This window comes from Amphimedon queenslandica, unplaced genomic scaffold (genome assembly GCF_000090795.2).
Source record: "Amphimedon queenslandica unplaced genomic scaffold, v1.1 AMPQUscaffold_12913, whole genome shotgun sequence".
Taxonomy (NCBI): Eukaryota; Metazoa; Porifera; class Demospongiae; order Haplosclerida; family Niphatidae; genus Amphimedon; species Amphimedon queenslandica.
This window is the reverse complement of record NW_003546851.1, coordinates 1,442-22,845: the sequence shown is the minus strand read 5'-3', so window position 1 is coordinate 22,845 and position 21,404 is coordinate 1,442. Positions and strand designations below refer to the sequence as shown.

Sequence of the window (21,404 nt, the reverse complement as noted above, 5' to 3'; positions counted from 1 at the left end):
CTAGTCGCTATGGTCGTCACCAGGTTGTGGAACTCTTACTGAGTAAAGATCCTGATATTAACATTCAAGATAATAATGGATGGACTGCTTTGATATTTGCTAGTCACTATGGTCATCACCAGGTTGTGGAACTCTTACTGAATAAAGATCCAGATATTAACATTCAAAATAATAATGGATTGACGGCTTTGATGTTTGCTAGTGATAATGGACATCACCAGGTTGTTGAACTCTTGCTAAGCAAAAATCCAGATATTAAAATTCAAAATAATAATGGATGGACTGCTTTGATGTATGCAAGCCACTATGGTCATCACCAGGTTGTGGAACTCTTACTGAGTAAAGATCCAGATATTAACATTCAAAATAATGATGGAGTGACTGCTTTGATGCTTGCTAGTTGCAATGGTCATCACCAGGTTGTTGAACTATTACTGAGTAAAGATCCAGATATTAACATTCAAAATAATAATGGATTGACGGCTTTGATGTTTGCTAGTGATAATGGACATCACCAGGTTGTTGAACTCTTGCTAAGCAAAAATCCAGATATTAAAATTCAAAATAATAATGGATGGACTGCTTTGATGTATGCAAGCCGCTATGGTCATCACCAGGTTGTGGAACTCTTACTGAGTAAAGATCCAGATATTAACATTCAAAATAATGATGGAGTGACTGCTTTGATGCTTGCTAGTTGCAATGGTCATCACCAGGTTGTTGAACTATTACTGAGTAAAGATCCAGATATTAACATTCAAAATAATAATGGATTGACGGCTTTGATGTTTGCTAGTGATAATGGACATCACCAGGTTGTTGAACTCTTACTGAGCAAAAATCCAGATATTAAAATTCAAAATAATAATGGATGGACTGCTTTGATGTATGCAAGCCGCTATGGTCATCACCAGGTTGTGGAACTCTTACAGAGTAAAGATCTAGATATTAACATTCAAAATAATGATGGATTGACAGCTTTGATGTTTGCTAGTGATAATGGACATCACCAGGTCGTTAAACTATTACTGAGTAAAGATCCAGATATTTACATTCAAAATAATGATGGATGGACTGCTTTGATGTTTGCTATTTGCTATGGTCATCGCCAGGTTGTGGAACTCTTACTGAGTAAAGATCTAAATATTAACATTCAAAATAATGATGGATTGACGGCTTTGATGTTTGCTAGTGATAATGGACATCACCAGGTTGTTGAGCTATTACTGAGTAAAGATCCAGATATTAACATTCAAAGTAATGATGGATGGACTGCTTTGATGTTTGCTAGTAAGAATAGACATCACCAGGTTGTTAAACTTTTACTGAGCAAAAATCCTGATATTAAAATTCAAAATAATACTGGATGGACTGCTTTGATGTATGCAAGTCGCTATGGTCATCACCAGGTTGTGAAACTCTTACTGAGTAAAGATCCAGATATTAACATTCAAAGTAATAATGGATGGACTGCTATGATGTTTGCTAGTTGCTGTGGTCATTACCAGGTTCTGAAACTCTTACTGAGTAAAGATCCAGATATTAACATTCAAAATAATGATGGATTGACAGCTTTGATGTTTGCTAGTGATAATGGACATTGCCAGGTCGTTAAACTATTACTGAGTAAAGATCCAGATATTAACATTCAAAATAATGATGGATTGACAGCTTTGATGTTTGCTAGTGATAATGGACATCGCCAGGTCGTTAAACTATTACTGAGTAAAGATCCAGATATTAACATTCAAAATAATGATGGATGGACTGCTTTGATGTTTGCTAGTAAGAATGGACATCACCAAGTTGTTGAACTCTTTTTGAGCAAAAATCCAGATATTAAAATTCAAAATAATAATGGATGGACTGCTTTAATGTTTGCTAGTAACAATAGACATCACCAGGTTGCTGAACTCTTAATCAGTAAAGATCCAGACATTACTAATATCATTCAAACTAAATTTAGTATTCCAGATATGGTAGTTCTGCACAGGGATATTTATGATAAAGATGAAGCTTCTTTGATTACTCCCAGGCACATTTGCCATCAGAGTTGGCATCGTCATGAACCAGCTTTGCGTAGAGATTACAATGAAATGGAAAATTTTTGGCCCCAAAAACTAGCGAGCCAGCCCCCAAAACCTAATGAAGACTCTTGTTATTCAGATCTAATACCTGCCCAAACACCTGATGAAGAATCTTACTATTTAGATATAATACCTGCTGATGAAGACTCCCTAGTCTTGCTAGCCAGACCATTCCCCAGCCTACAGTCATCGGGACTAGAAGACTATCAGGCTTACTGTTCATATGCATGTAGTTCAAACCATCCTCAAGAATATTCTCAAACAGTAGTTGGTATATATTTTACTTCGAATTTTCCTCCAAATTCGGTGATGGTTGTATAAATAATTATAATAATAAGATATAATAATTGGAGTTTTCAGAGCTACTGAGTTTTTATATCAACGTTTATCTGTCTCAGTTATAATAATTACACTCTGGTGCAAACTTGGAATTCTATTTCTCCAACATGTCTGGACTTAATCTATTGTATCAAACTATAAAGTCTTGATTAATAAATCATTTCTGGTCTCACTTCGACTTATATTTTACCTCCAATTCTGTTTGCTCTTATCATTATTTATGTCCCTGTTTCAAGTGTCACATTGCATCATTTTTATTGTAATTATTTATTTTACTTTATAACTACTTCACTCAGTTATTTTATTTTAAATCCAATAAGTCCAATTAGACCTATAGTTGTAAGGCTGTAACACAGTTGTTGCAGTCCTTCAGCACTTCTAACTCTTTTTAACTATTGCCTAATTGTATTTTTGTACTAGTGCTGTAAAGTTTTAATAATAATAATAATAATAATAATAATAATAATAATAATAATAATAATAATAATAATAATAATAATAATAATAATAATAATGACGACAATATTTGTAATTCTGTTTTGTCACTTTAATTTTGTGAAAAGTCTGAAAACTGATAGGTGTGGTCTAATAAAAACATGGAGGCTGATTTTCAAGAGGTCCTTTCTCGTTTAGGATACAAAGGAGCCCTCCCGTCCCTTGGAGCAGCTGCTAATAAAAGAATAGAATCATTTATGAAATTAATAACTCAAGAACTGAAATCATGTGAGGCTTTAACAGGAGAAGCAAAGGAAAAGTAATTATAATTATTTTATTAAAAAATTAAATTTATATATATTTATTTTTAAAAGTTTTGAAGAATTAGTAAGACTTAATAAAGAACTTTCTGTAAGAGCTCAAAGTTTGAATTTGTATATACCAGTAGCTATATTTTTAATTGTAGAGGGAGGATTTTAGGAAAGTCCTTAGGAAACGTCAAGACGCCAAGTTAAAGAGCCAAGAGAAATACGAGTGAGTGGGCGTGGCTAATCATGTGACTAGTCGTTACTATTTATAGACTGGAGGCTAAGGAATTAGAAGAGAGAGCACAATCACTTAAAGAACAATTACAAACACTTAATCATATTCATAGACTAATGAGGTAGTAAAAATAGATGATTTATTATTATTATTATTATTATTATTATTATTATTATTATTATTATTATTATTATTATTATTATTATTATTATTTTATTGTAGCATGCAGAATGAGAAGTGTTTAAGAGAGTTTGAAGCAGCTGGAAACAATTTGAAATTGCTTCAAAATGAACACCAAGAAGCAGCACTAAAATCAGAAGAAGCAAACACAAAAGTAATATAAAGAAGACCACACTAGCCTCCATAATCTTCTTTCTTCTTTTTCTAGTTCATTCAGTCACTTACTAACCTCAAGGCCTCCATGAATAGACTCATTAGTCTCTATAGCAACCAGACCAGCCCTCAAACAAGAGAGAGGAAGAGAGAGGGAGAGAGAGAGGGTCCCTCATGTTCTTTATTATCCTGCACGTCACTCGAACCTTATTACAAAGCAGAAGAAGAATTCATGAAGTGTTTGACTGACTTTGCTAAAAAGCAATTTTTACCAGTCAGTGATATCAATGAGGAGAGAGAGAGAGGGAGGGAATGACTTGTGGGGTACCTTAAGGTTACTTTTAAATGTGGGTACTATTAATTGCGAATTTTGCGTTTGGGTTAAAAATCGCAATTATTAATACGTGCAATTCTTAATAATGACATCATGATGCCATATAACTATTAGTAATAATTACTTAATCGCAATTTTTAATACCAGCAAAATCTACTCGTGCTAAAATTGTAAATTTAGTACCCGCAATTAAAATGACTACTTTATATTTATTATATTTTTTTATATTTATATTTATTTATATATTTTATATTTTTTAATATTATTTATATATTACTACCAATACAATGTAGCTCCTATGCATAAAATAAATACAATAGAGACTAAAGACTAATATACATGTACTGCTACAAGAGAGCCTTATTCACGCTGTGCTCTAAACACATGCTATATACCATATCCTGTTCATATATACTTGTACTACAATTTTTTTAAATGCAAGAGATTCTATTTCTTTCTTTTAGGGTATGTCTAAAATGACTGATCTCTCTGACACGGCTGACTTTGGTTTAAAAGATGAAGAGGAGTTGTCCCAATATCTTACCAAACAGGAGTACGATAAACAATCAGAGCAACTCAAACGACTCCAAACAATGTAATCACATGATTGTCACATGACTGAAAAGTAATTTTAATGAAAACTCTTTCTTTCTTTTTTACATTAGTTACCCTATTGTACAGACCCAGTTGATACGTCAGGAGGTTAATAAAAGTCATTTTGCAGCTGCTTCTAAGAGGACGAGGGAAGAGATAGAGGAGATTAAGAGTGGGAGGGGCTTGGTCAGTCTTGAGACTGAGGCTCTGAGGTCTTTTAAAAATAATTTTGCACCAATTTGTACTTCAAAATCACCTCAAAATTTTATTATATTATATATTAATTTAATGTACTTATGCATAGTAAGTTTGAGAAGTTACATCCATTTAAAAAAATATGACAATTTTTGAAAAATACCCAAGGCCCATGGTTTTTTCCAAAAAATCGCTTCGAAATCACCCCAAATTTTTATTACATTTTCTGATACATATTGATATCATTATGCTGTGTAGCAAGTTTGAGCTGATTCCGACAAATATTTTTCGAGTTATGGCCATTTTAAGAAAACATCAAAATTCTGAAAAATACCCAAGGCTATAGCCCATGGTTTTTTCCAAAAAATGGCTCCGATATCTCCCCAAATTTTTATTACATTTTCTGATACATATTGATGTTCTTATGCTGTGTAGCAAGTTTGAGCTGATTCCGACAAATATTTTTCGAGTTACGGCCATTTTAAGAAAATGTCAAAATTCTGAAAAATACCCAAGACTATAGCCCATGGTTTTTTCCAAAAAATGGCTCCGATATCACCCCAAATTTTTATTACATTTTCTGATACATATTGATGTCCTTATGCTGTGTAACAAGTTTGAGCTGATTCCAACAAAAATTTTTCGAGTTACGGCCATTTTAAGAAAACGCTAAAATTCTGAAAAATACCCAAGGCCACGGTTATTTTCAGATACATCCTTATTTTGTTGGAGTGCATACAATAATTTAAGTTTATTTTCTAGTGAAAGAATCCAATTGAATGAAGAGAAGGTTTCCACATTAAGAGATATAATCCTCTCTTACGACAGCACCTTACCTCCACTAATAAGAGACTGGGCGTCTTTAAAAACCTCCAGAGTCCTTCACGGTGACTACGACCTAAAATTAAAAAGACAAGAATACTATTTATCTAAAAAAGACGAGGTACTTAATAAAACTCGTAAAACCGGACTGACTGGTTTTTTCTGTGTAGATCATTGCTCAATTAAAAGGTCAACGTGGACGTCAAGAACTGATCTCGCTGTTATTAGAGGCGGAGCTCCGTTGCCATAGAGACGCAAGGGGACTCCTGGAGGCGTGTCACTTGCAATTGGAGAAATGGAAAACTGAAGCCATTGAAAGACAAGTACATTAAAATAATAATTAATAATATTTATATAATTTTATTTTTAGAATCGTTTAAGGCAACTGGACGAAAAGCAAAAAGAAGGTGTACATGTAACTGATGAAACTGTTGATCTTTCCAGTGGGTGTCTCTCCCAGTTGCTGTGTGTCGGTGATCACATGACTTCTGGTCATATGACGAGTGATGAGATAGAGACTAAACTTACCGGATTGATCAGTGAAAGGAGAGAGAGAGAAGAGGGGAACAAGAGAAGAGAAGAAGAATTGAATAAATTGATTGAGCTAATGTAAGACAGCACAAATGATTATATTTTTATTATATATTATATATTTATTGTTGGTTTTTGTTTTAAAGGCAGGAGAGATTGGGACAGCTGGAAGCTTGCGTGTTTGAAGGAGAAGAAAGAAATAAGAGCTCGATCAAGTTTATTTCAAAAGTAGCACAATATATGAACTATCAAAATCATCTCTCTCTCTTTCTCTCCCTCTCCCCCTCTCTCCCCCCCCCTCTCTCTCTCTCCCTCTCTCTCTCTCTTTCTCGTTGTAGGAATACAGTGAATCTGTTGACAAGTTGCAATCAATGTTAGCAACCATCGAAGCCAAGATCAAAGATATTTTGAAAGACAATAACGAGAAACAAAAAGTGAAAACCATTCGCCATACAACGCAAACAGGACACCTAATCTCTTTCAACTTTCCCTCTTTTTTTTTCTTTTTAGATGCTCCAGTCTTCTCCACTTCTTGTTGAGAAGAGAAACCTCTTTGTTTATTTTTTCACAGACCCAGAGAAACTCTCTTCTGTCATGGCCGATCTTACTCATCGTGTTAATACGCTAGCAACCGCCGTAGAGCTAACATGAACTTAATAACTAGACACCGTTTATAATGAAAAAACACAACACCATACATGAAGGTTGAAATTGAAAAACAAGATACATAATACAGTGATAATAATAATAATAATAATAATAATAATAATAATAATAATAATAATAATAATAATAATAATAATAATAATAATAATAATAATAGTTGTTTTAAATTTACATTCTTGCCAACGATAACAACAAACAAAAACACCAAACTAGAAACTCATTTCTTCTCTTTTTGCTTGTCTTTCTCTACTTCTGCTTTTACTTTATACACTACCCCGTTCAGACGTAGTTCCTGAAGGACTTTAATTAGAATATCGATCGTCGCCTCCGCTCCATCTCTTTCCTGCCATTTTGAAAACATCGAGTGAATGGATTGTTCTGGATCATCTTTATTTCGAGACCGTATCGACTCGATTTCCATCAGTGTGAAACCCAGTTTGAGTCCAACTCTGTCCCAGATATGTGGGATCATTCTGGTCACCAAGTCAAGGTATTTAGTCGGGATACCTTGGGACTTTAAATCAGAACCTAACGAAAAGGAAAGAGAGAGAAACAACATTAAATATGTACGTGCATAAAATAATTTTCTATTTCTCACTCTTAACCATTACAAAGTAATACAATCAGTGGTACCATACAGTGGAAAATTTTCGCGGCCAAAAAATTTCGTGGATCTGTCCAAAAATGAATTCGATGCTTTATTTTTTGTGATTTTCTATTTTTCGGCCATCTTGGTCCGTATTAAATCAATTTTCACAAATTTTATTTTCATGAATTTCGAAAAAAGGATGAAATCCACGAAAATTTTCCACTATACAATAATACAAAAATAAGCTCTCAACTGTTATCTTTCTCTTTCATATTCCACTTACTTTTAGGTGGTGGTACGGCAAATACAGTAGTTGGGTTTTCCGGAGGAGGTTCCCTACGAAGGACGGCTAAGAGATCCCTCATTTCCTTCAAGTTCGGATCTTCGTCTAATAATAAATACGAGCGTCTCCCAAATTCCTCTTCACTGGTCACTGTGCTCATTCCACTCTGGAATCCCAATAAATCGATGAAATATGACGGAGTGCTCTTTAAAAATACAGGCAACCAGTCTGCCACCTTCGGCATGTTAAGATAAACTGGTATGACCCGTTTTCTCGGTAGAACGTTAATTAGCGTGTGGGAGTCAGCCACGCCCTTTTCCATCTCCAAAACAGGACTTCTCCCTCGCAGTACTTCCCCAATTGAAGGGGACATTAGGAGGATAATAGCGTCACAGGTTTCTAAATTTTCGAAAGACCACACGTTAAAATTTTGTATATGTTCTCTTTGAGATTCGTCGACGTCGTAAATGCATTTGTAGGCGGAGTAGCTCCGCCCATCTGTTCCACTCACCGTAGAGAACATTTGAAGTGTTTGTACGAAATCAGAAACTCTTTTCAAGTATTCGTCCTGAGTATGTCTGACGTCAGGGGGTAACGATGAGACTTGAGGATCATTTGAATATAATATGAGTATTCGCTGGGTTTTGGGTGTGGGCTCCCCTTGAGAAGTGGGTGTGGTTTCTTGGTAAATTAGGGGTACTGGGTTAAAGTGAGCTCCTTGTAAATGAATTTGAACAGGCTTCAAACGGTCACTCTCGCGAGCCGGGCCCGACTGATTTTCGAATGTTCTTAATGGCTTTTCTAAATAATAATTATTAATAGCATTAATTACACATGCAATTATTATATAATGAATAACTTATAATAATTAATTACATAAAATGAAATCAATTTGCAATTATTATTATTATTAATTATGATTATTTTAAATTACCAGCTGGGAGTAACGTCAAATCGAATCCAATTTTCTCCAGTAACTCGATCTGTCCCGACTTTCCAATACATATACAGAACTTCTGGAAGTAATTCTTGCCTTTATTAGGCAATAAACGGAGCAAGTGGTCTGCCCTCGTCTTCCTATCCTGGGCCATCATCTCTGGGCTCTGCAGCCTATCATACTCGGCCCTAGTGAGGAGTCCCTCGGCATAAAGAAAAGGAAGAACCGGATCAACTTCCAGCGATTGAAGAAGAACTAAATAATTCTCCCTAAGATTAGTCATAATGGCGGGTGGGTGTGGCTACTTTCAAGTGGGCGTGATCAACAATAATTAGTAACTTGTTAATAACTAGAAAAAAATGAAAGATTTTTATAATAATACAATTATATCATAGACCTATGATTATATTAATTATATAGTATGGCACACGGGATATATGTAAAATATTATTTTGTAGTAGTAGAAGTGTCTTTCATTAATTTAATAATTGTTTCGTTTTTAAGGGCACGGTCCTGCCAGCTGATCCTCTTAACGGGGCTTGGTGGGACAGAAATCAAGTGTAATTGTATGAGCTGTCTTACGATAATAGGAAACCCTGGTCTCTCATCTGGAACAAACTGAGAGAAAAAAAAATAAATAAACTTATACATTGTAATTTCTCCATTAATTACACGTTTAGAAACTTCAAAAATTTGTAAAAAAAATCCAATTTTGCTCAGAAACAGCTCCTCTAAGAAACTTAAAAACATGTATATGCATCAGGAAATATTACAAAAATGAAGGATTCTCTACTTTTCAATTTTGGCAAAATTTTAGTCTGAGACCATGTACTATAGTACAGGGACTTTGGCCTAATTTTTGAGCAACTTTTAAAAAAATCCAAATTTAATTAGAATTGGCTCAAATTTTTAAAGCAACATAAGTAAATGTACATGCATCAAAAAATTGTTTCCTATAGTCATTTCATCTTCTTACTTTGGAGCAGTTGCAGGCTAGATCAATGAAAGCTGGTGGACAAGGTGAGCCAATAACTTCAGGCAATTCCCTGAAAGCTGCTTCATTTAAGCTAAAGTTCTGAGGAAAAGAAAACACAGGAATAATAATAATAATAGTCATTACAACTTCTTCTCTTTCTCTCTCTGCCTCTCTCTCTTACATCATTCCTAGGTATTTCATCAGGATCAGCGTCCTTGCGTGACACTATTTCACAGAGTACTATACCATAGGAATAAGTATCAGCTTTCTTGTCGTATCGCTTCCCATGAAGAACCTCAGGAGCCATCCAGAAGGGAGTACCAACCACTGACTGGTTACATCTCAGGTCTCTAATTAAGAAAACGAATGAAAAAATTATTTCAGAGTTGTGAATAATTAGAAGTAATTACGACTTAGTACAAATTTCGTTCTCTCACTTCATAAGGTTTGGATTTTTCGCTGCAAGACCGAAATCGGCAACTACGGCTGTATATCTGTCACCTTCCTTCCGCAACAAGCAGTTATTAGAATTAAAATCTCTATTAATAAATATTAATATCACTTAATTATTAATTTAATAGTTATGAAGACCACGCCCACCTATGAAGCATCCCGTTTTCATGGAGATACTCCATTCCCAAAGCCATGTCCAACGAGAGTTGAATTCTTTGCTCGCGAGGAAACGGATTCTTCTCGACGTCTTGTATGAGGGATTTCAATGTACCTCCATTGACAAACTAAAGGGGGAGGAGTTACCTGTCTGCAATAATTAATTAATAATACCTCAGTGAGTGGGTGGAGCTGCTCATTGTGTATACAGGAGCCAATGTAGCTATAATATTTAATGAATGAGATTCATGAAATAGCGTCATATTATTATTGCTCGATAAAAAAATTAATAAGGTTTAACATATTTAGGTACTAACGTGAATAAAATTCGAATAATTTAAGACCAAGTCCTCCCCTTGTAAACCAATTAGATTTTAATAAATAAAACAGCTTAAAAATAAAACAAATTTTGATAATGATACAGCTCAAATTTCAAAGTATTAAAAATGAATTTTATTAATACACTAAGCACCTCAAATTAAGATACAAAATAGTGCAATTAATTATTAATAATATCATCGCTAGTTTCAAAATGCTAAAAATAGTCAAGCAAATATATATCAAAAAAACAAAAATTAGTATAACATTTTCACCTTACTGAATAATAATATACATGTGTACATTACAGTATAATGTCTAATAGTGTAATATGATCACTTACTGTAGTATATTAGGATGATTGAGTCTCTTTAGTAGCTCAACTTCTTGTCTAGTCTTTGTTGCTGTAAGCCCTTTATTCACTTTTAAAACCATAATCTGATTGGTCAATTTGCGCCGAACCTATAAAAAGGGAAACGATTGTCAATTAATTAATTAATCTTGATGCTTCGAGGTTCATTGATCAGTGGTTGATGATTCATAGGAATTATGATAACACAGTATTTTAATAAAATAAATATTATCATAACAACATCAACAAAGAAGTTGGCACAATTCCTTCTAGTAATCTCAGGAATATCATTGTTATTATTATTATTATTATTATTATTATTATTACGATAATGAGGACACCCAAAAGTAAGGACACTTTTATAATAAAGATATTTTGTAACGTCCCAATTGGTACAAATTTATACTAAAGTACCTCTGAAATGAGGACACCTCTGTATTAAGGACAGGTAGTGTGGGCCCAAGGTGTCCTTAATAAAGAGGCTACACTGTACATGTATTAAGGACAGGTAGTGTGGGCCCAATGGTGTCCTTAATAAAGAGGCTACACTGTACATGTATTAAGGACAGGTAGTGTGGGCCCAATGGTGTCCTTAATAAAGAGGCTACACTGTACATGTATTAAGGACAGATAGTGTGGGCCCAATGGTGTCCTTAATAAAGAGGCTACACTGTATATGTATTAAGAACAGGTAGTGTGGGCCCAATGGTGTCCTTAATAAAGAGGCTACACTGTACATGTATTAAGGACAGATAGTGTGGGCCCAATGGTGTCCTTAATAAAGAGGCTACACTGTACATGTATTAAGGACAGGTAGTGTGGGCCCAATGGTGTCCTTAATAAAGAGGCTACACTGTACATGTATTAAGAACAGGTAGTGTGGGCCCAATGGTGTCCTTAATAAAGAGGCTACACTGTACATGGTAAATTTACATTTCCAAAATAAAGATGTTATTGTTGTTAACATAATAATTTTACTTACTTTGTAAACGTCTGCAAAGAATCCTGACCCTATCTTTTCAATTCGTTCAAAATCCTCCATGTTTGAGACAGACCCTACTGCTTCTCTCAATGCACGCAATGCAGAACTGGGCCTTGGGACATGATGACTAGGAGAATCAGAATCTACTCTGAAAGAATCATACTCTGAAAGAGAGAGGGGGGGGGGATGAAAAAAAGAGAAAGTGAAAAAGTGTCATTCATTAAATAAGGTATACAGGAGGAGGAAAGAAGACAAACAAAACGAGACACCTACGGTGCGTGGCCTCGCCCTTATAACTGTTTGATTATCAAAATTAAAAGAACTTTAACATGCAAATTGGATATATATATATAAAACAAGTGTACTCCTGAGGGATAGCAGCTAGCTTGTATAGATCTACCAGACTACCTGCAGAAGTAGCAGCATGCAAGCTAATCCAGCTACTCCCAAATTGGAGGTGTGGCCTGACATCTCAACAACTATTAATTATTTGATGGCAGCAAGCCCTGCAACAAGAAGGAAGTTTCAGATTTTTCTCTTCTTATAAGTGCTATATGACATTATAATGGCACAAATACTGTTGCCTAGATGTAAATTGAGTGATTTGAGAGAGTTTAGGACCTTTAGACTACCTGCAATTCACTCGGTTGAAATTCAAGAAGCTATAACTCACCAACAAGAAAGATTTAAAGAGTCCCACACATATTAAAACAATAACTAGTCTTGATCTACTGGAAAAGAGTCTCATTTACCTCCAGAGTACTACTGCTATTGCTGGGCATTTTCTCGTGAGATAAAAAGCTTCTACTAGCTAGAGCTGCTCTCTAAACATCTCAAGGCAGTAAAGCAAGACTTTTCCTAACAGAAGAGAAGCTCTCACAGATTTAGAGCACACATTTGCAAAGATATACATTCTCAAAGACAAAAGAGAGCACACAGAATGAGTGAATGAAACACAGACAGACAAACCGAGTACCTAGTCCTCGCCTATGCAAAGCTGGGCGAGGCCAATGAACACACACATAAAAACATAAACACACAAAATGCACACGTGTACATGAACTTATACTACAGCAAAAACACAACTATATACACGCACATGTACATGTACCTATGCTAAAATGCATGTACATGTATATGTACATGCACTGTGCAGACTATGTGTACATGTATACACGTGTCATGTAGCATCATGGACCATAGAAATGCTAAAGTCCAACATACACTATGCAACATTTGTTGCAAACAAAATGTTGCATAGTGTATGTTGGGCTTATTGTTGCATTAAATCCCTGTCTCTAAGTGTCAGGTAATGTTAGACATGTAAACACTTAATAATACAGTCAAGCCTGTCTATTCGGACACCTTGGGGCCCAATAATACCTTCCTGATTATGAACCTGTCCTTATTTCAGAGGTTCATTAATACACATTTATATTGTATTAGGCATGTCCTGATTACAGAGGTGTCCTTAATTTTAGAGTGTCCATAGTAGCAGATTTGGCTGTAAATATACCAACACTCTCACACACTCACATACACTACACACACCTAATCTATCATTTCTCTCTCTCTTTCTCTCCCTCTCTCTCTCTCTCACCTTCCTCTTTCTCTCTTTCATATTCATTAATACAATCCAGTGATGCACTAGTTGGTATACTCAATTTCTTCATGCCCAGCGATTGTGGATGTGGCTTCTTACACAGCTTCTCACTAGCACTTATCGTTACAGTAGGAGGGCCGGGGGAATCGGGCGGAGACACAGACGAGGAGAGAGAATGTGGCTCAATTGAGATAGGAGGGACGGGGGAAGGAGACAGGGACATGTCAGGTACTAAACCGCCTGCTTCCGTTAATTGAAGAGTATCATCAACCCCGTCAGTCATATTGCTACCACTAGTACCTGTATAAAATATGATAAAGTACTAGAAATTATATCTAAAATACCATAGATCAGAAAATTGAGTTTTAAAATTGTGCTGTAAATTTAATTTTTGCTAAATAAGACTATGTCATGTATTATTGAATGTGACACGTAATTATATGGGTAATCTAATTTTTGTGAAACTCTAATGCAGTAAAATTAAAATAACATTAAAAATTTCCAGATAGACGATATTCAAAAAATTATAATATTTACATGCTCTAAGATCAGGTACAAAAACATTTGTAAATAACTTGTAAAAATTATTCCACTCACTATGCTTGTTCCTGTCTTCCTTTCCTTCTTTCTTTCTATTTGCACTACTACTACTACTGCTGCTGCTGCTTGTATTGCTCCAATCGTCAGTTGGAGAGATGTTCCCAGAGCCACGGGTTTATGACGAGGGGGAGCGATAAGACCTGCCAAATCTACTCAGGAAATCCATCCTTTAACTTGGCTCGCTGCCAGAAAGCTGAAAAATAATGAAGAAGAACTAAATTCGAGACTTAATTTCATAATTCTCTCTAAGATTACTTAGATTAGTCATAATGGCGGGTGGGTGTGGCTACTTGCAAGTAGGCGTGGTCAACAATAATTAATAACTTGTTATAACTAGCTAAAAAAAGATGACTGATTTTTATAATAATACAATATATAATAATTATATAATACGACACACAGGATTAAAAATGATATATGTAAAAATATTATCGTGTAGTAGTATCTTTGATTAATAATTCTGCTAAATTTATAGTTTCGTTATTGTGGGCGTGGTCCTCATATTGATGGGCGTGGCCCTGCCAGCTGAGCCTCTTAAAAGGGCGTGGTGGGAGGGAAGCCGAGTGAGAGGAATGTAACTGTATGAGCTGTCTAACGATACTAGGAAACCCTGGTCTCTCCACTGGAACAAACTGAGAGTAAAAAGAAATAAAAAATAATTAAGTTTAGCAACTTTAAAAATTTGTAAAAAAATCCAATTTTGATTGGAATCAGCTTAAACTTCCACAAAACATACGTGTAAGTACATGTATATGTATCAGGATAAATTATAAAAATGAAGAATTCATTTCATCTTCTTACTTTAGAGCAGTTGCAGGCTAGATCAATGAAAGCTGGTGGACAAGGTGAGCTGATAACTTCAGGCAATTCTCTGAAGGCTGTCTCATCTAAACTAAAGTTCTGAGGAAAAGAAAACACAGGAATAATAATAATAATAGTTACTAAAACTTCTTCCTCTTTCCTTCTCTCCTTCTCCCTCCCTCCCTCTCTCTCCTTTCTCTTACCTTACTCCTAGGTATTTCATCAGGATCAGCATCCTTTCGTGACACTATTTCACAGAGTACTATACCATAGGAATAAGTATCAGCTTTCTCGTTGTATTCTTTCCCGTGAAGAACCTCAGGAGCCATCCAATAGGGTGTACCAACCATTGACTGGTTACGTCTCAGTTTTCTAATTAAAAGAACGAATGCAAAATTATTTCAGAGTCATAAATAATTAGAAGTAACCATGACTTAGTATAAATATCGTTCCCTTACTTTATCAGGTTTGGGTTTTTAGTTGCAAGACCGAAATCGGCAACTACGGCTGTATATCTGTCACCTTCTTTCCGCAGCAAGCAATTATGCGAGTTAAAATCTCTATTAAAAATAATATTATTAATAAAGTAATTAACTAGTTATTATAACCACGCCCACCTGTGAAGCATCCCGTTGTTATGGAGATACTCCATTCCCATAGCCATGTCCAGCGAGAGTTGAATTCTTTGCTCGGGAGGAAACGGATTCTTCTCGACATCTTGTATGAGGGATTTTAATGTACCACCATTGACAAACTAAAAGGGGGAGAAGTTATGAGCGTGGCTGCCAACAATAATTAATTAATAATACCTCAGTGAGTGGGTGGAGCTGCCCATTATGAATACAGGAGCCAATGTAGCTATAATATTTAATGAATGAGATTCATGAAATAGTGTCATATTAATATTATTGCTCAATAAAAAAATTAATAAGGTTTAACACGTTTTGGTACTAAAGTGAATAAAATTTGAACTATTTAAGACCCCACACACCCCCTCATAGATTAATCAGATCTCAATAAGTTTATGTAATTTTAATACTTGCTAACAGAAAACAATATGAAACTTGATCAAAGGTGTCACTATTTAAGAGGATACAGCTCAAATTTCAAAGTATTGAAAAATGAATTTTATTAATACACTAAGCACCTGAAATTAAGATACAAGATAATACAATTAATTATTATTATTAATATCATCGCTAGTTTCAAAATGCTAAAAATAGTCAAGCAAGTACATATTAAAAAAACAAAAATTAGTATAACATTTTCACCTTACTGAATTATAATATATGCCTGTACATTACAGTATAATGTTTAATAGTGTAATATGATCACTTACTGTAGTATGTTTGGATGATGGAGTCTCTTTAGTAACTCAACTTCTTGTCTTGTCTTTGTTCCTGTCAGCCCTTTATTCACTTTTAAAACCATAATCTCGTCGGTCAATTTGTGCCGAACCTATAAAAAGGGAAACGATTGTCGATTAATTAATTAATCTTGATGCTTCGAGCTTCAGTGGTTGATGATTCATGGGAATTATGATAACACAGTATTTAATAAAATAAATATTATCATAACTTCATCAACGAACAAGTTGGCACAATTCCTTTCTAGTAATCTCAGGAATATCATTGTTATTATTACCAAATTCATCATTGTTATCATTATTATTATTATCATCATCATTATTATTATTATTATTATTACGATAATGAGGACACCCAAAAGCAAGGACACTTTTATAATGAGGATATTTTGTAACGTCCCAATCGGTATAATTAGCCTATACAAAAGTGCCTCTGAAATGAGGACACTTCTGTATTAAGGACAGGTAGTGTGGGCCCAATGGTGTCCTTAATAAAGAGGCTACACTGTACATGTATTAAGGACAGGTAGTGTGGGCCCAATGGTGTCCTTAATAAAGAGGCTACACTGTACATGGTAAATATACATGTCCAAAATAAAGATGTTATTATTGTTAACAAAATAATTTTACTTACTTTGTAAACTTCTGCAAAGAATCCTGACCCTATCTTTTCAATTCGTTCAAAATCCTCCATATTTGAGACGGACTCCACTGCTTCTCTTAATGCACTAAGCAATGGAGAACTAGGTCTAGGGACATGATGAGCAGGAGAATCATAATCTGAGAGAGAGAGAGAGAGAGACGGGGGATGAAAGAAAGAGAAAATGAAAAAGTGTCATTCATTAAATAAGGTATGTAAGGAGGAGGAAGAAGACAAACAAAATGAACACACACACAACAACATAAACACATAAAATGCACACGTGTACCATATATGTAGTTATATAACAACAACTCAACTATGTACATATACATGTACCTACACTGAAATGCATGTACACTATGCAGACTATGTGTACATGAACAAATCCCTCAAGCAGCATCATGGATCAGAAAAATGAAATTGTTTATTATCTCACTGTCATCAAGTGTCAGGTAATGTGAAACATGTAAACACTTAAACAATACGGCCAAACCTGTCTATTCACGACACCTTGGGGCCTAATAATACCCTCATGATTATCAACTTGTACACGTCCTTATTTCAGAGGTTCATTAATACACATTACTGTTGTATTAGGCATGGTCTGATTACAGAGGTGTCCTTAATTTTAGAGTGTCCATAGTAGCAGATTTGGCTGTAAATATACCAACACTCTCACACACACAACCTATCATTTCTCTCTCTCTCCCCCCTCTCTCTCTCACCTCCATTATGTTTAATACAATCCAGTGATACACTAGTTGGTATACTCAATTTCCTCATGTCCAGCGATCGTGGGTGTGGCTTCTTACACAGCTTCTCGCTAGCACTTATCGTTACAGTAGGAGAGCCGGGAGAATTGGGCGGAGACACAGATGATGATAGAGGGTGTGGCTTAATCGAGAGAGGAGGGACAGGGGAAGAAGGTGACAGGGGCGTGTCAGGTACTAGACAACCTGCTTCCGTTAACTGAAGATTATCATCGACCCCATCAATCATATTACTACCACTAGTACCTGTATAAAATATGACAGAGTACTAGAAACTATACCTAAAATATTCAGAAATTAGTATTTACATGTATGTACTATGTACCGTATTAAAAAATATTTGTAAAAATTGTATAATGTATTGTAAAATTAATTAATGGCCTCACTATGCTCCTTTCTTTCTTCCTTTCCTTCTTTCTTTCTATTTGCAGTGCCACTACTGCTGCTGCTGCTCCTGTTGCCTGTGTTGCTTCGAGTGTTGCTCCAATCGTCTGTTGGGGAATTGTTTCCGGACCCACGCGTTAATGGCGAGGGGGAGCGAGAAGACCTGCCAACTCTCCTCAGGAAATTCATCCTTTATATTGGCTCACTGCCAGAAAGCTCCCGGCACTCTGAAAATTGCATTTCTCTGTGTTAATAAAAAATCTGCAAACGACAGATATGGGCGGAGCTCAAAATAAGACCACGCCCATGGCAATGAATCTATTTTTAGCTTCATTAGCTATGACGTCAAGCCAGTGCCCATATTGCATTGTTCTATTTATAGTTTGCAAGCAGAGAGTCAGAAACGAAATTACGAGGAAGGGCAAAATCCTGACGTGTCACCATCTGATTTGTTAATAAAAGAAAAGGAGTCCTCTTTGTGTATTTAAATTATTTCCAGAGCATTTCTAATGGCCGAGATTAAAGCACCAGATCCGCAGTAAGCCTCGATCAGTCACAGAAAATTTCATAATATTTTTCAAATTTTCCCTCTCTTTCTCTCCCTTGTCTATTCCCACTAGAGACGAAAAGGCAACAGCCATTTTGAAGCAGAAGTCAAAGCCCAACAGGCTCATAGTGGAAGATGCTGTCAACGATGACAATTCCGTGGTTGCCCTTTCACAGGTGAGATGCTCTTTAATTAGAACAACCTTTTAATTAGAATAACCTGGCATTTTTTAAAATTTCTTGCATACGTAGGAAAAAATGGATGAGTTACAGTTATTTAGAGGAGATACTGTTTTATTGAAAGGAAAAAGGCGAAAGGAAACGGTATTAAAGTATACATGTAAATGTAGTTTTTTAGACACACCCACAAATACGATTTATGAATTTAAACAGATAATACATTAATGATGTTTTTAAATATTTTTATATTAGGTATGTATAGTTCTTTCTGATGATACGATCTCTAATGAAAAGATTAGAATGAATCGTGTTGTTCGACAGAATTTGAGAGTTAGAAGCAGCGACGTAGTGAGGTGAGAGAGGGAGAGAGAGAGGGAGGGAGAGAGAGAGGTGTGAGAGAGAGGGGGGAGGAAGGGAGGGAGAAGAAAAGAAGGATGTAGGGAGAAGAATAGAAAATGGTGTTAAGTCATATCGAAGATGAATGTGGTTATTTTTGATTATCAATTATTTGTTTTTTTAATCCTGTGAAATATCGATCTAACAAAACCTACAATATCATTGACAAATAAACAACACCTGTCATATTCTAATTAATGCCTAATATCGTTGTTCTATTTAATGCCCCTCTCTTGCAGCGTTCAAGCGTTTCCTGACGTCAAGTACGGAAAGAGGATCCACGTTCTACCCATTGATGATACAGTGGAGGGAATCACAGGGTAAGGGAGAGAGAGAGAGAGATAACTAATAACGTGTCACTTTATCAGTTAAAGAAAGAAACATTCATGTACATAATTTATACATTTACATGTACATGTGTAAAATTTACTTGCTCTCTCTCCCCTCCCCTCTCTCTCTCTCTAGTAACATTTTTGATGTCTTCTTAAAGCCCTACTTCCTGGAAGCTTACAGACCAGTACACAAAGGTACTTAACACTCCAGCTACATGTACAGTGTACATGTAAACATGTAGCTACAATACATTATACATGTACATGTTTTTCTTATTAAAGGTGACATATTTCTTGTTCGTGGTGGCATGCGTGCGGTGGAGTTCAAGATAGTAGAGACAGACCCCTCCCCTTATTGTATCGTTGCCCCTGATACCGTGATACATTGTGAAGGAGAACCCATCAAGAGGGAGGACGAGGAAGAGTCTCTTAATGAAGTTGGATATGATGATGTTGGAGGCTGTAGGAAACAACTGGCTCAAATAAAAGAGGTAGAGAGAGAGAGGGAGGGAGGGAGAAGTATCGTATAGAAGGAAATTTTGGAGGGATTTAAATTTTGGTGATTGGGTTTTATTTTGGCGAATGGATATCAAAATGTCAAATTTGCCAAATCTGAAATTTCCTTCTATACGATAATGCATGTACAGTGTATGTACACGTATTTGTTCCTGTTTAGAGTTGAAATGAATGGATACCTGTTTTTTAATATCTGGATATTCTGATGTGATTTTTTTGTTTGAATAATGACAAGATTATAATTGTTTTATTAATGAAATTTAGTTTTTTTGTACGTATATTTTAAAATATTTTTATTTTATTTTTAAAGAAATAATCTTTATGATTAGGATAATTAAAATACCTTATATACTATTATTATTATTATTATTATTATTATTATGCTCTATTTTTAACCCTCAAGATGGTGGAACTACCCCTACGTCACCCCCAACTATTCAAAGCAATTGGAGTAAAGCCTCCTCGTGGTATATTACTGTATGGTCCTCCTGGAACTGGTAAGACACTCATCGCTAGAGCTGTAGCAAATGAGACCGGAGCATTCTTCTTTTTAATCAACGGACCAGAAATCATGAGCAAAATGGCGGGAGAATCTGAGAGCAACCTTAGAAAAGGTGGGCTTTAATTAGAGTAATTAATGTGGGCTTTAATTAGAAACGTTAATGATTGCATCACCTAATTAGTTAGGTGATTAGAGGGATTTCCTCTCCCTTACCACAGTCACTGATTCCCTAACATTCAGTGGCTGTCAATAATGAGAGGTATAGCAAAGGACTGGACTTTTGGTTCCAGTACTGATTTTTGAAATATCAGGAATGGATTTCTACCAGCCTACATGTACATGTACACAATGTACATGACTATTGAGTGTAATGTAATTGATAAAGTACAGTACATGTATGATGTATTTGGGTTGTCTGTTGTTCATTCATTCTTATTGTTATTTGATTGACACTTTTGAGGCTATAGAAATGTGTCTATTATCTGTAACATGATTGATAATTGAACTCTCTCTCTCTCTCTCTCATTTCTCTGCAGCATTTGAAGAAGCAGAAAAGAACGCTCCTGCCATCATATTTATAGATGAACTGGATGCCATAGCACCAAAAAGAGACAAAGTAACAATTAAATAAAAAGAAACATGTACACGTATTCTCTGCTTTCTCTCCCTCCCCCCTCTCTCTCCCCTCTCTCTCTCTCCCTCTCTCTCTCTCTCTCTCTCCCCCCTCCCCCCTCCCCCCCCTCTCTCTCTCTCAGACTCATGGTGAAGTAGAGAGAAGGATTGTCTCTCAGTTACTAACACTAATGGACGGTCTGAAACAACGTGCCCATGTCATAGTAA

At 35.5% G+C, this 21,404-nt stretch overlaps 6 protein-coding genes across 6 annotated transcripts in view; 3 read left to right on the top strand and 3 right to left on the bottom strand.

The window, feature by feature from the left end:
• The window catches only part of LOC109586265 (uncharacterized), a 5,882-nt gene extending 2,888 nt beyond the window's left edge, over positions 1–2,994 (top strand). The window contains exon 3 of the mRNA XM_020002437.1: positions 2,990–2,994. Within this exon, the coding sequence (XP_019857996.1) occupies positions 2,990–2,994 (5 nt within the window). The remainder of the gene's footprint in view (positions 1–2,989) is intronic.
• A 28-nt stretch (positions 2,995–3,022) lies between these two features.
• On the top strand, positions 3,023–6,990 carry LOC105314446 (HAUS augmin-like complex subunit 3). The gene is made up of 14 exons (XM_020002442.1): positions 3,023–3,180; positions 3,236–3,272; positions 3,328–3,395; positions 3,442–3,525; positions 3,627–3,738; positions 3,793–4,011; positions 4,536–4,666; positions 4,737–4,877; positions 5,623–5,803; positions 5,853–6,005; positions 6,053–6,291; positions 6,360–6,441; positions 6,552–6,647; positions 6,724–6,990. Exons 1-14 carry the CDS (start codon positions 3,023–3,025, stop codon positions 6,862–6,864), a joined length of 1,842 nt encoding a protein of 613 aa, XP_019858001.1. The 3' UTR covers positions 6,865–6,990.
• A 50-nt stretch (positions 6,991–7,040) lies between these two features.
• On the bottom strand, positions 7,041–9,020 carry LOC109586269 (uncharacterized). Its single transcript, XM_020002440.1, has 3 exons — positions 8,686–9,020; positions 7,752–8,552; positions 7,041–7,407 (listed from the first exon to the last, which is right to left on the bottom strand). The coding sequence occupies exons 1-3, from the start codon at positions 8,969–8,971 to the stop codon at positions 7,097–7,099; spliced, it is 1,398 nt and encodes a 465-aa protein (XP_019857999.1). The 5' UTR covers positions 8,972–9,020; the 3' UTR covers positions 7,041–7,096.
• A 51-nt stretch (positions 9,021–9,071) lies between these two features.
• Positions 9,072–14,414, bottom strand: LOC100639503 (dual specificity testis-specific protein kinase 1-like). The gene is made up of 10 exons (XM_003389881.3): positions 14,126–14,414; positions 13,526–13,828; positions 11,926–12,089; positions 10,935–11,053; positions 10,448–10,496; positions 10,265–10,401; positions 10,102–10,203; positions 9,846–10,014; positions 9,665–9,763; positions 9,072–9,306 (listed from the first exon to the last, which is right to left on the bottom strand). The coding sequence occupies exons 2-10, from the start codon at positions 13,809–13,811 to the stop codon at positions 9,136–9,138; spliced, it is 1,296 nt and encodes a 431-aa protein (XP_003389929.2). The 5' UTR covers positions 13,812–13,828; positions 14,126–14,414; the 3' UTR covers positions 9,072–9,135.
• Positions 14,415–14,447: 33 nt separating this feature from the next.
• On the bottom strand, positions 14,448–18,367 carry LOC100639250 (dual specificity testis-specific protein kinase 1-like). The gene is made up of 10 exons (XM_011408615.2): positions 18,095–18,367; positions 17,664–17,954; positions 16,930–17,075; positions 16,269–16,387; positions 15,739–15,787; positions 15,547–15,683; positions 15,388–15,489; positions 15,133–15,301; positions 14,930–15,028; positions 14,448–14,760 (listed from the first exon to the last, which is right to left on the bottom strand). The coding sequence occupies exons 1-10, from the start codon at positions 18,279–18,281 to the stop codon at positions 14,557–14,559; spliced, it is 1,503 nt and encodes a 500-aa protein (XP_011406917.2). The 5' UTR covers positions 18,282–18,367; the 3' UTR covers positions 14,448–14,556.
• Positions 18,368–18,460: 93 nt separating this feature from the next.
• Positions 18,461–21,400, top strand: LOC100639377 (transitional endoplasmic reticulum ATPase-like; the record flags this gene model as incomplete). Its single annotated transcript, XM_003389880.2, has 10 exons — positions 18,461–18,630; positions 18,713–18,815; positions 18,891–18,962; positions 19,071–19,171; positions 19,454–19,534; positions 19,680–19,741; positions 19,829–20,037; positions 20,466–20,676; positions 21,101–21,180; positions 21,320–21,400. Coding segments are annotated over exons 1-10 (1,029 nt in total), but the record flags the coding sequence as incomplete, so codon positions are not given.
• Between the last annotated feature and the right edge of the window lie 4 nt (positions 21,401–21,404).